The sequence below is a fragment of the Lactuca saligna genome, chromosome 2 (assembly GCF_052625555.1).
Source record: "Lactuca saligna cultivar CGN05327 chromosome 2, ASM5262555v1, whole genome shotgun sequence".
Lineage (NCBI taxonomy): Eukaryota > Viridiplantae > Streptophyta > Magnoliopsida > Asterales > Asteraceae > Lactuca > Lactuca saligna.
In genome coordinates this window covers 151,200,154-151,211,327 of record NC_136418.1, presented here as the reverse complement: position 1 = coordinate 151,211,327, position 11,174 = coordinate 151,200,154, and the positions used below count along the sequence as shown (strand labels likewise).

The 11,174-nt window shown below is 33.8% G+C and overlaps 2 protein-coding genes across 3 annotated transcripts; both read right to left on the bottom strand.

Annotated features, from left to right (window-relative positions):
• Positions 1–430: 430 nt before the first annotated feature.
• LOC145032083 (NAD(P)-binding Rossmann-fold superfamily protein) lies at positions 431–2,439 on the bottom strand. Of its 2 annotated transcripts, none has more exons than XM_078980758.1 (8): positions 2,169–2,439; positions 1,988–2,080; positions 1,717–1,795; positions 1,558–1,636; positions 1,418–1,457; positions 1,185–1,319; positions 941–1,078; positions 431–839 (listed from the first exon to the last, which is right to left on the bottom strand). In XM_078980758.1, the coding sequence occupies exons 1-8, from the start codon at positions 2,396–2,398 to the stop codon at positions 587–589; spliced, it is 1,047 nt and encodes a 348-aa protein (XP_078836884.1). In that variant the 5' UTR covers positions 2,399–2,439; the 3' UTR covers positions 431–586. The 2 variants fall into 2 exon arrangements, with proteins under 2 accessions (XP_078836884.1, XP_078836885.1); XM_078980759.1 differs by having other exon boundaries at positions 431–836.
• A 6,603-nt stretch (positions 2,440–9,042) lies between these two features.
• On the bottom strand, positions 9,043–9,825 carry LOC145030249 (uncharacterized). The gene has a single exon (XM_078978647.1). It carries the CDS (start codon positions 9,823–9,825, stop codon positions 9,043–9,045), a length of 783 nt encoding a protein of 260 aa, XP_078834773.1.
• Between the last annotated feature and the right edge of the window lie 1,349 nt (positions 9,826–11,174).

Sequence of the window (11,174 nt, the reverse complement as noted above, 5' to 3'; positions counted from 1 at the left end):
TATGTTTGCATAAAGATTTGTTTATGTTTAATTATCAATTTCATTTATGGAATCTGATTCATTAACATACGAACCCAAATCTGACCCACAAATCCGCAAATCTGTAAACCCATATAAATAAATGGGTTGACAGGTTATATATGGATTTATGTTCCAAACCCGCCAACCCGTAACCTGTATAATTAAATGAGTTGTGTTTGGGTTGGTATATTTTAACACGACAACCCGCCAACCCGAACACGACACAATTATCATACTTAATATAAAGTCTTTTTGAGAGGTTAACTCTTTTTTTTCTTGAAGACACAGAGATTTTATTTGCATGACTAAGCTTTGTGTCATAGAATTATTATTTTTTAAATTACTATTCGCAAACTAAGTCAGTCCAACTTAGATCATCACACTCTAGAAAAAAAAGGTACAAGAGACATTTAACAAAATGCTTTTGTTGCTTTATACAATCATTTTTACAATTGAATGGGAAGTCCTGCTTATACATGACAACTTTTTAAGAACAAAAAGACAAGAAACTCAATAGTATTAAAAAAAAAAACTATACAAAAATATTAAGAAAATAAGTAGATAGTTACAAATGATGCATCTGGTCACAAATGGTCTGCAATCCAGACTTATAACTGGGATGAATCAACCTCACTCCAAGTTCATTCTTCATTCGAGTATTCACTACTCGTTTCTCTCCCTTTAACTTTAAACTAAACAATTCATTTTCATCCGTTTTCTTGATTTCAGAACCCCATTTCTCATTAATCAGTTTATGAGCAAATGAAAACACTTGTGTTCGTGGGGCAGGATCATCATCCACAATGTTGTAAATTCTTCTAAAATAACATAATTTTGAATTTACAGTAAGACAACGACAATAATAAGCATGTTTTAAGTTGAATTAATACAAATGAATAATCCAATAAAAAATCCATACCCTGGATATGGTTTGCGGATGCTTTCATTCAAAGCATTACAGATATCAGAAACATGAATACGTGCTGTGTATTTCTTCAAAGATCTTCCTCTCTGAACATCTGATAAACTCCCCTGTTTAATAATCGTATCTATAGCACTGTATAAACAGACCCCATTAAATCAAAAGATAATAAATTAAATAATAATAATAATAATAGGAATTTATAAAATAGTAAATCTATCAGAATTCAGAAGTAATTAACCTTCTGCCAGGACCATAGATGCCTCCAAGTCGAAATATATGTGATGCAACCCCAACATCATGTCCTAAACTTAACCATCCTTCCTCAGCAGCTAACCTTAGTTTAGCTAACTCACTTTGAGGGTTAGGTTCATAGCTGAAACAAACAAAATAATGAGATTCAGATTCTAAATCAGAATTTGTAGTAACAGTAAAAAAATTAAAAGTGGTATGTATGTGTTGAAATGAGCTTACTTTTCATCCACCCATGCACCACCACAATCACCATAAACACCTACATGTCAAAACTCAAAACCATTCCATAAGATACATATCAATATCATCTTGTTGTTTGCTTTTATCAAAGGCTCGAAAAAAGTATGAAGAAGGCAAACTTGTTGTGGAAAGATAACACAGCCATTGAAGGTGTTGGTTGTTTAGCTTCTTTCTCAAAAGTTCAGCATGTTGTAGCATCTGCATAAGATTAGAGAAACAGTCAACCATTACTCAAATCATGTGGTAAAAATGTTGATTTCAACACAAATGAAACTTACCGGGTCACCGATATCTTTCATAGGAGGTATGGAAATAAGGAGATGAGTATGTTGATTCAAGATGTTTATCACTTCAAGCCTGAACAACATATAAACTCCGGTTCAAAGATTGTTTCAAACCAGACAATTAAACAGATAGCATTTGTTTCATGTTTGAGGGGATTATGACAATGGTTTGGGTTTGGGAACTCTTTTACTTCAGATTTGAATCTATATTTGAAAAAAATATATATATGAATAAGCAAGAGAATATAGGAAGAAGAAAACTAACTTAGGCTCAGTAGCATCAAAAAGATGGACGTTGAATCCCAATTTCTCCAGTCTCGCCTTCTTCGAAACGTTTGTACAAGTTCCAGATACAATCCTGCTCAGTTGAATGCACATATCATCAGTAAATTACAACATTTCAACTAAAAGTAATGGAAAAACTCTGTAAATCATGCTTAATTTACCATCCTTGATTCATGAGGTCTTGAGCTACAAACTCCCCAACGAAACCCAGGCCGAGTATAAACATCCGATTCTGAGTTCCCTGATTATCTCCATTCCCGAAGAGACGCAGTTCTGCAGATGCTGAAGAACAAAATCGCAAATTTGAAGGTCTTCCGATTGACCATTTTTCAGAGAGAGGATCGAATGGGAACCGGAGAGGACCCGCGGCCGGAAAACGACACGCCTCCATGTCCAATGTCCGATCTCCGGTAAGTTTTTTAGATCTAAAATTCATATGATCAGATATGATATTGGGCCGGCCCATATATAATTTCTTCATAACGTATTTTTCAAAATTAAATGATTTGCAAGATAAGTATATGATTAATTCAGATATAAATAAGTTTATTCGATTATATTTAAAGTTGATTTTGTCTTTTTGAAATTAAAAACAAATGAAATATATCTCTTTTACGTGTAATTTATTCCTGTATGTTATAAGTAAATATTTGCACTTGACACTTAGGTTATGTTTGGCGCGCCATAACTAGCTGATAAATTAGCTTATTTTTTGAGCTTTTTTATGTTGTTGTGTTTGGTAAGCTGAAAAGTAGTTTATAAGCTAGCTTTTTGAAAAGCTACTTAGACTAACTTTTTAGGAGTTTTTTTTAAAAATTTCAAATACACCCCTTAATTAATAATAGAAACACATATTCTTACATGTCCTTTTATGTAATTTTATATATTTCAGCTAGCTTTTCAGCTAGTTTTACCAAACGTTATTTTTTATCAGCTAACTTTTCAGCTAACAACCAACTTTTCAGCTACTACGTCAAACATAGCCTTAATACACAACTATTTAGATTGTCATTTATGTTAATGATACTAATATAATAAATTACAAAAATGGTTTGTAAGGTACATAGAAAATTATATTATAGGTTCAGTTGAAGTTTATTTCAGTTCCAGAGAAGAATTAAAAGAAGGAAGCATTTATTTTTGGATGTATATTTTTGAAGACTATTTTATTTAATCAGAAATAGTCTTTCATAGTTTGAGTACTTACACTAGAAATAATATAATTTTTATTTTATGATATAAATACTTATATGTAAAATACTTGGTTATGTAGAGACCTAGATATTATATTATGCAGGGATATGAATAATAAACTTTTTATATTTTGGGCGTGTTCAGTAAAATTGATTGTTAGCGGATATCTTGTAACTTATAACGTTTTGTTAAACGCTGCATGAAGTAGCATTTCGATTCAGAACGTTTTGTTTAAACTAAATGCTAGAAGTTTACACTGTCAAACAAGACTTTCTTTTCAAAATGAAACGTTTTGTCAAACATTAAAAGCTAGAAGCTCTCAAACGCTCCATGTCAAATACGTCCTATGTTGGTGGGTATAAATTCTTATTATATTTTATTTTTTGTCTGCAACATCATCGTGTAACACCTTATTCCGAATCGTTTCCTAATTTGGGGTTGTGACCCGAAGATCGGTTATCATAAGGCTTAGGGCCTTTAGGAAAGAGAGATTTAGACCCATTTGGGTGTGGGTAATGTAAGTTAGTTGATCCAAGAGTCTAGTTTGTTATTTGGAGCCCAAGAGTGCAACCGTAAATTAGCAGTTCAGACCTTTTAGGAATTTTGGATTTTTGTTCGGAAAATTTTAAGGCAAAGGGTGAGTTGATAGAAGTGTAGAGCTTCTCGTTACCTTTCTGTGGATATTAGCATTATCGGAATCGGACTTAGAACGAAGAAAATATGGCATTCAGAAGTTTGAAGGTTTAAGGGCCAAGCCTAGTGCGTTGAGCGTACTAGGCACGGAAGTTGTGGGTGCTCTTTGGAGCATGATGGGCATACCAGAATTACGCATGGCATACTCCAGTCAGACCCAAACCCTAATTTAGGGTCTTGGACCATATTTAAGCTTCTTAACTAAACATCAAACCCTATTATCTTCAGTCTTCATCCCTTTAAGAACTAGAAATGAAACCCTAGTGTCCATTGGTGTGGTTCTTGAGCTTTTGGAGTGTTTTCATGCATTTTGGTGCTCATTGAAGAAGAATGAGTTTCTTGGAGAAGTGTGGGAGTGCTTAAAGCTTTTGGATCCACGCTTTATACATCTTGATCTACCTTCTAGAGGTATAAAGTTTCTAACTTGATGACTCTAGGTGTTAGATCTAGTCTAAGGAATGTTTTTGGGTTCATTTTGGTCCTTAGAGTTATCCTTGTGATGCTTTTACGCTTAAAATGTTTTTAGATAAAAAAATAAATAAATGTTAGATATGGTGATATTTTTGGGGACCATTTCTCAATATGGTGATATTTACATTCATTAGAGGGGAGGCAAAAGAAAGGGTGCAACGCATTCTCATGGCGCAACGGGGGAACCGTATCATCGCACATCACACGATGTGGTGTTCCTCGCACCACCATGGCGACATCTCACATCACCATGTTGTGGATGTATCTACCTTCATTATATAGTGAATTTTAAGTTTAGATTTTATATTATTTTTTAGGAAAAATGATATATTAGCCCTACAATGTTTTGCACATTTGTCCATTTAGTCCCTGTTTGGTTGTCAAACCAACAAATAATGGGATAAGATAATATTAATAAAGCTCAAATCACTGATATATCTTATACTAAAGATAGTATAGAGTAAGCAGGGTCGGTCCACAGGAATACATGACTTCTTATCTTGCCATATTTTCACACAATATACAAATAATATTAAAATGGGGGATTGTGTATAAACTAGATTTAAACTTCACAACTAAACAAGATTGGTAACAAAATTTAGTATAAGAAATACATTTCCGATTCTAATTCTCATACATGTATTATGTTGAAAGATGCAAATGAATATGATTATGTTCTATCTAGGTTGGTAATTTAGATACTAATAAACTCTATTATCCAAGTTGACAAAAAATATTTTATTCAAAACATGTTCTTCAAATAAAACTTCATTTAATTGATTTGATTCAAATACGCTCTTACATCAAATCATTAAATGACTTTAAATTACCAACAATATTCAATATACCTCATAAGCTTGGGATTATGAACATTTAATCTTTGATTACACTCATTTTGATTTAATTACAATCAATTAAGTGTATGTTACTAACATAAATCATAAAACATATACGAATTTTACAATTTGATTAACTAGATTGATAAAATCCCTAATTCATTGATCAAGTGAAAAAGAGAATAAACCAAGCACATGAATAAGATCAAATCAAAGATTACCAGATGTTAAACACAAATCAAGTTCAAGTTACAACCTAATAATACATACTTAAGAATTCAGATTCGGAAATGATAAAGAAATTAGCCACACATGTCTAAGTTAACTACAAATCTAACAAGTATGATCTTCAAATCAACTTACAAAAAGCAAATTAAAGTGTTTCCAAAGTGTTAGATGATGATATAAACTCCCCAAAATCGCCCCTTGAAGTTGCAAGTCGAAGTTCTCTTTTAATATGCTAGAAGAACATGATAAATCGGAAGTTAAAGATTTAAATTTCAATCAGATCACGTTACACGGCCCGTGTAACACATGCCTTGCCATTGCACGGCCGTGTAATGATCCTGATGTGCTGAAGAACTTCCAAAACATGGCCCGTGTAACACATGCCTTGCCAAAGCGCGGGCCGTGTAATGAACTGCAAAATAGCTAATCTCCAATTTTCTTCATTTCTTCAATTTAGCTCCGAAAGTTCCAAAATTTCACTGAGAGCTTCCCTTGACCATCCTAAGCATGCTCCAATCTTCAAATTACCCTGAAACATCCACAAAAAATGATGAAATATCGATAGATCGTCGATAATGTCCTTAAATGCAAAATGAATGAATATTACACTAAAAATGCAATGCAATGCAATGCTATAAATAGACATGAAATTAGATTATGAAAAGGTGCAATTTATGCACCTAACAAATCTCCCCAAGCTTGAACCTTTTCTTGTCCTCAAGAAAACAAAACAAAAATTAACCTTGGAGGAGATGAATGCAAATGCAAATGAATAAATGCAAACATAGAAATAAAAAGAAAAAATGCCTTAAGTTATTTATCCCGACAACATAATCATGATTAAAGAGTTGTCAACCTATACCCCAAACACATACAAATGTACTGCATTCCAAATCGGGACAGTAGAAGACTTGGAACACAAAGATTTGCCAACCACTTGGTTTAATTGCATAGAACCATAGTATAAGGCATCTCCCAGTAACTTTTACTGGCAAGGTAGGTGCATCTCAATCTATAGGGCGTGCTCACTGAAGCACTCAACTCGTGTATGCACTCATTTCACAAGATGTGTGAACTCACTCCTATCAAAGAATCTACACTCGTTATTTAAGGTGGAGGGCACTCGACGTCGGTAAGGCATATCCCATTCTTCTTAGTTTTCTCCCCATGCTCTTCAATAATAGCTTGTGGTTTCACAATCTTCATATATTCTTCCAAAATCCGTGTCAATTCTCGATAATCCATAATAGGAGATAAATCCATATCCATATCGGGAGCGCAAAAGAAATATACAACAACAAATATACAAAATAGAACCATATAATCATAATTATTGGCTTCAAAATAAACTTCTAATGCTAAACAAGCCAACAAAATCAAACACAAACGAATTTCTTATGCAAATATCATCATGAAAAATCTGGAAAGGCTTGGTTTGGTTCTATTTTTTTTTTCTTTTTTTTTTACTAGAAAGCAGCATGGATATGTACAAAGACTCAACTTAAATATTACAAAAGAAATGAAAAACAAACATAAACTAAAACTTCCCTTTTTTTAATAACTTGATAAATTGACTTTTGAAGAACTCGTATAAATGATAAATACTTCTTGAGATTTGACTTTGAAATCCGTTATTTTGATGATCTCGCGGTTTTTGACTTTGAAAAACAAATTGGTTTAAAATAACGATAAACTTATAATATTTACGACTAGAAAACTAGAATGAAAATAATAAACAACTTTAAAAACTATTCTTTGGACACATTGATTTGACTTTATAATGCAAAAAGACTAATATTGAAAAAGCTTCATAAATCCTATTTTTTTATTTTTATTTATTTTTATTATTTTTTTTTTTTGAACCAATCTTTGTGAATCAAGCGAAGATCATGTATAATCCAACAAAAAGTCAATTTGTATAAACTAAATATTACAAAATAAAATAAAATAAAACAAGCATATATACAAACGATTAACAAAATAAACTAAAAACAAAACTAGACAACCAAATGAACTTTTACGCCTCCTTATGCCTTACTGATTCACACAATAACGTACTTACGGGTATTTAAAACAAAACGCCCTACATTTGATTATCACCTGGTGTGACCCGAATTATTTAAGAGGAGATACTTGTCATATTATATCGCAATGCATCGCCACTAAGTGAATAGCAAATAAGTGTGTTCTCAATAGTTCTAAAGTTTCACAAATTAGTGACACCACATGTATAAAGGGTATAAGCAGACAAAACTTTGAACTTGACTATGTATTATGACAAAAAGTTAAAGACATTATAAAGATGAGATGAAAGAGGAAAGAAAAATTCATGAAAAGATCTTAAAAACCTAAATGAAAAAGAAAAATATTTTTGCATTTTTATTTTTCTTTATATTTATATTTTTATTTTTTTTACTCATGCAATGAATGAATATGCAACTTTTTTATTTTATTTAATTATTATTTTTTTAATTATTTATGATACACCCCTCCCTAAGCTTAAAAATATGCATCGTCCTCGATGCTTGGGAAGAGAGCGGGACAATTTATTGAGGAGAATCTTGAGGTGGGAATGGAGTTTAAGTACAATGAATAACCACTTTAAATGACCAACACACAATTAACACCCAATTTGACAGTTAAAGCACACAGATTAAAGCTTTTTGACTAACAATACAAAGTCAAATAATTGGAAGGAGAATACCCGATTTAGAGCATGAAACACGAAATTCGTGCTTGAATTCACTTGTAATCTTTTCCACAATGCTTCCCCAAGCTTATACTACAAACAATTTGAAGAAATTAAAACAAAATTTTCGGACCCCAATTTCTAGGGTTCTTCCAAAAATATGAAAATCACCATTAAAATGGTGTTTTGAAGGTGCTTGAGTGTAAGGAAGAAGAAAGGGGAATGAAAAATCATACCTTGCTTGCTTAAATCCATGGAAAATCGAAGATTTTAGGTGTATGTGTGTGTGTTCGGTCGTGTGCGATGAAGGGTAGTAAAAGGGAAGTCACGACTGGAATGAGGAAAGGAAGGAGCTGCACATTCTTACAGAAATCTCGTTTTTTATGTACATGCCTCGTTACACGGCCCGTGTAATGGCAAGAGTAATGTTACACGGCCATGTAACGCCAAAAATTCTGAATCAAGCTTCATTACACGGTTATGTTTTGCAAAGGCATGCATTACACGGCCCGTGTAATGTTCTGAGAGATGCACTTTGATTTTTCTTATTTCCGCACTCACTCACTTCCAATCTTCATAAAAAATATTTTTAGACTCCCCTAATTATTCTAAGAACCTTGGAACACAAAAACTTAAAAGAAAATGTCCATACGAAAATTTTACAAATATGACCAAAATACCCTCGGGTTGTCTCCCGGTTAGCCGCCCTTGTTTTAAGTCGTTGGCTCGACTTAGCCCCTGAGTGTGCTTCATTCTAAATATGTGGGCCTCTCCAATACATCAACCTGGACGCCATGTATATTATTTAAAGGGTCCGGTGGAGTTTTTGCTCCCGAATCTTGTGGTTGTTCCACCGGTGGAAGGAATTTCGCTTTGGTAGTATGTGATTCTACTTCTCTTCCATCAATCCATATGTTTTTATCATCATTGAACTTCAAAATCTCCAGCACCTCCTCGCTTACACCACACTCCTTTGCAAGTTCTTTTGCTTTGTGCATGTCTAATTTTTGTGAAAAGGCTAACTCCATAAAAATCATGGTTAATCAAGTTTAAGCTCTTTTCAACCAATGGCTGGATCATATTCACAAGATTAACAGATTGAACATCAGAAGGAACCTTTTTTGCTTCATGAACATTGAAGTTGATAACTTCACCATCAAATTCCATACTTAAAGTTTCGTTGTAGACATCAATTTTTGTTTTAGAAGTTTTAAGGAAAGGTCTACTTAAAAGTATGGAACTTGAACTTGGAGAGTCATCATCTCCCATATCTAAGACATAAAAATCTGCTGGAAACACTAATTCATTCACTTGGACTAACACATCTTTTAGCACACCTTTGGGATGTACTAAAGATCTATCAGCCAATTGAATGATTACCCCGGTCTTCTTCAATGTGCCAATATTTAAAGTTTTAAAAATGGAATATGGCAAAACATTGGTAGAAGCTCCAAGGTCTAGCATAGCCCGTGGAACATGAAGATTACCTAATTTGCAAGGAATCGTGAAAACACTTGGATCCTTACATTTTTGAGGTAGTCTTTTTTGTAACACTGCAGACACATTTTCTCCTACTTTAACAGTTTCATTCCCTTTCAACTTTTTCTTGGATGTACATAATTCCTTAAGGAATTTAGCATACCTAGGGACTTGTTTGATGGCACCAATAAGAGGAATATTTACCTCAACCTTCTTGAACATCTCCATGATTTCATTGTCTTCCCTTTTACGCTTTGACTTGCTTCATCTTGAGGGAAATGGAGGAGGAGTGACTTTTTCTTCAATAGGAACTTGCTTGGAAGGTGTTTTTGACTTCTCTTATTCTTTCTCTAGCTCCATCTTTTCTTCTTCTTCAACCATCTTAGGACCTTCATATTCTTTGTCATTCCTCAAAGTGATGGCACATGCACTATGTTTTGAATTCTTCTCGGTTTGCACGGGTAGTTTGCCTTGTGACTCCAATTTACTCACAGAAGTGGTGAGTTGAGTCATTTGTTGCTCCAGATTCTTAATACTCGCCTTGGTTTCATTTTGAAATGTTTGAGTACTTGTGGCTAAAATTTTAACAATGTCTTCCAAAGACATTCCGATCCGCTTGAACTACTTCCTTGATGCATGTTTTGAGGTTGGAATTGAGATTGATGAGGAGGTTGAGTTCGCTGGAAATGTGGTTGATAACTTTGTTGGTGATGCATTTGATTTTGAAATGGGGGTCTTGGTTGATAAGGTGGTGGTCTTGGCTAAAAATTGGCATTAGGTTGATGCCAATTCGGATTGCTTCTTGGCTGGAAGTTTCCTTGTTGTTGACTTGAAAATCCCATAGCTTGAACTGGCTCTACATATTCTTGTAACACGGGACACGTATCAGTAGGGTGTCCACCTTGTGTACAAATACCACAAGGTCTAACTATTGGTGGTTGTACACCCTTGTCTTTTGCAAGCATCATCACTACCTTAGTCAACTCAGAAAGTTGACTTTCAATTTTCAGGGTAGAAATTTCTTTCACTCCTCTTAGTGCATCACTGTACCATTCTTCTTCTTGGACTGTATGCTTGGACTCTTCTGCCATGTTCTTGATAAGAACTCCGATTTCTGTTGGAGTCTTATCAGCTATAGATCCACCACTTGATGCATTGAGTAATCTCCTATCCTAAGATGACATTCATTCACAAAAATACTGCAACAACTGATATTCTGTAATCCCATGTTGTGGACATCTTGAGCACAATTTCTTGAAAAGTTCCCAATAAGTATGCAAGGCTTCTCTCTTTTGTTGCTTGATATCAATTATCTCTTTGTGTAAAGCTGAAGCTCTCATTTCTGGAAAATATTTATCCAGAAACATCCTTGCAAATTCATTCCATGTTGTGACTGACCCTGGTGGTAAGTCATATAACCACTCATTGGTTGAATCTTGTAAAGCAAAGGGGAATGCCCTTAACTTGATTTAATCTTCTGTAACTTCATGCAGCTTCATACCCACACAAACAACATGAAATTCCTTAAGGAATTTATGTGGGTCTTCATTCTCAAGACCACGCAATGAGGGTAACAA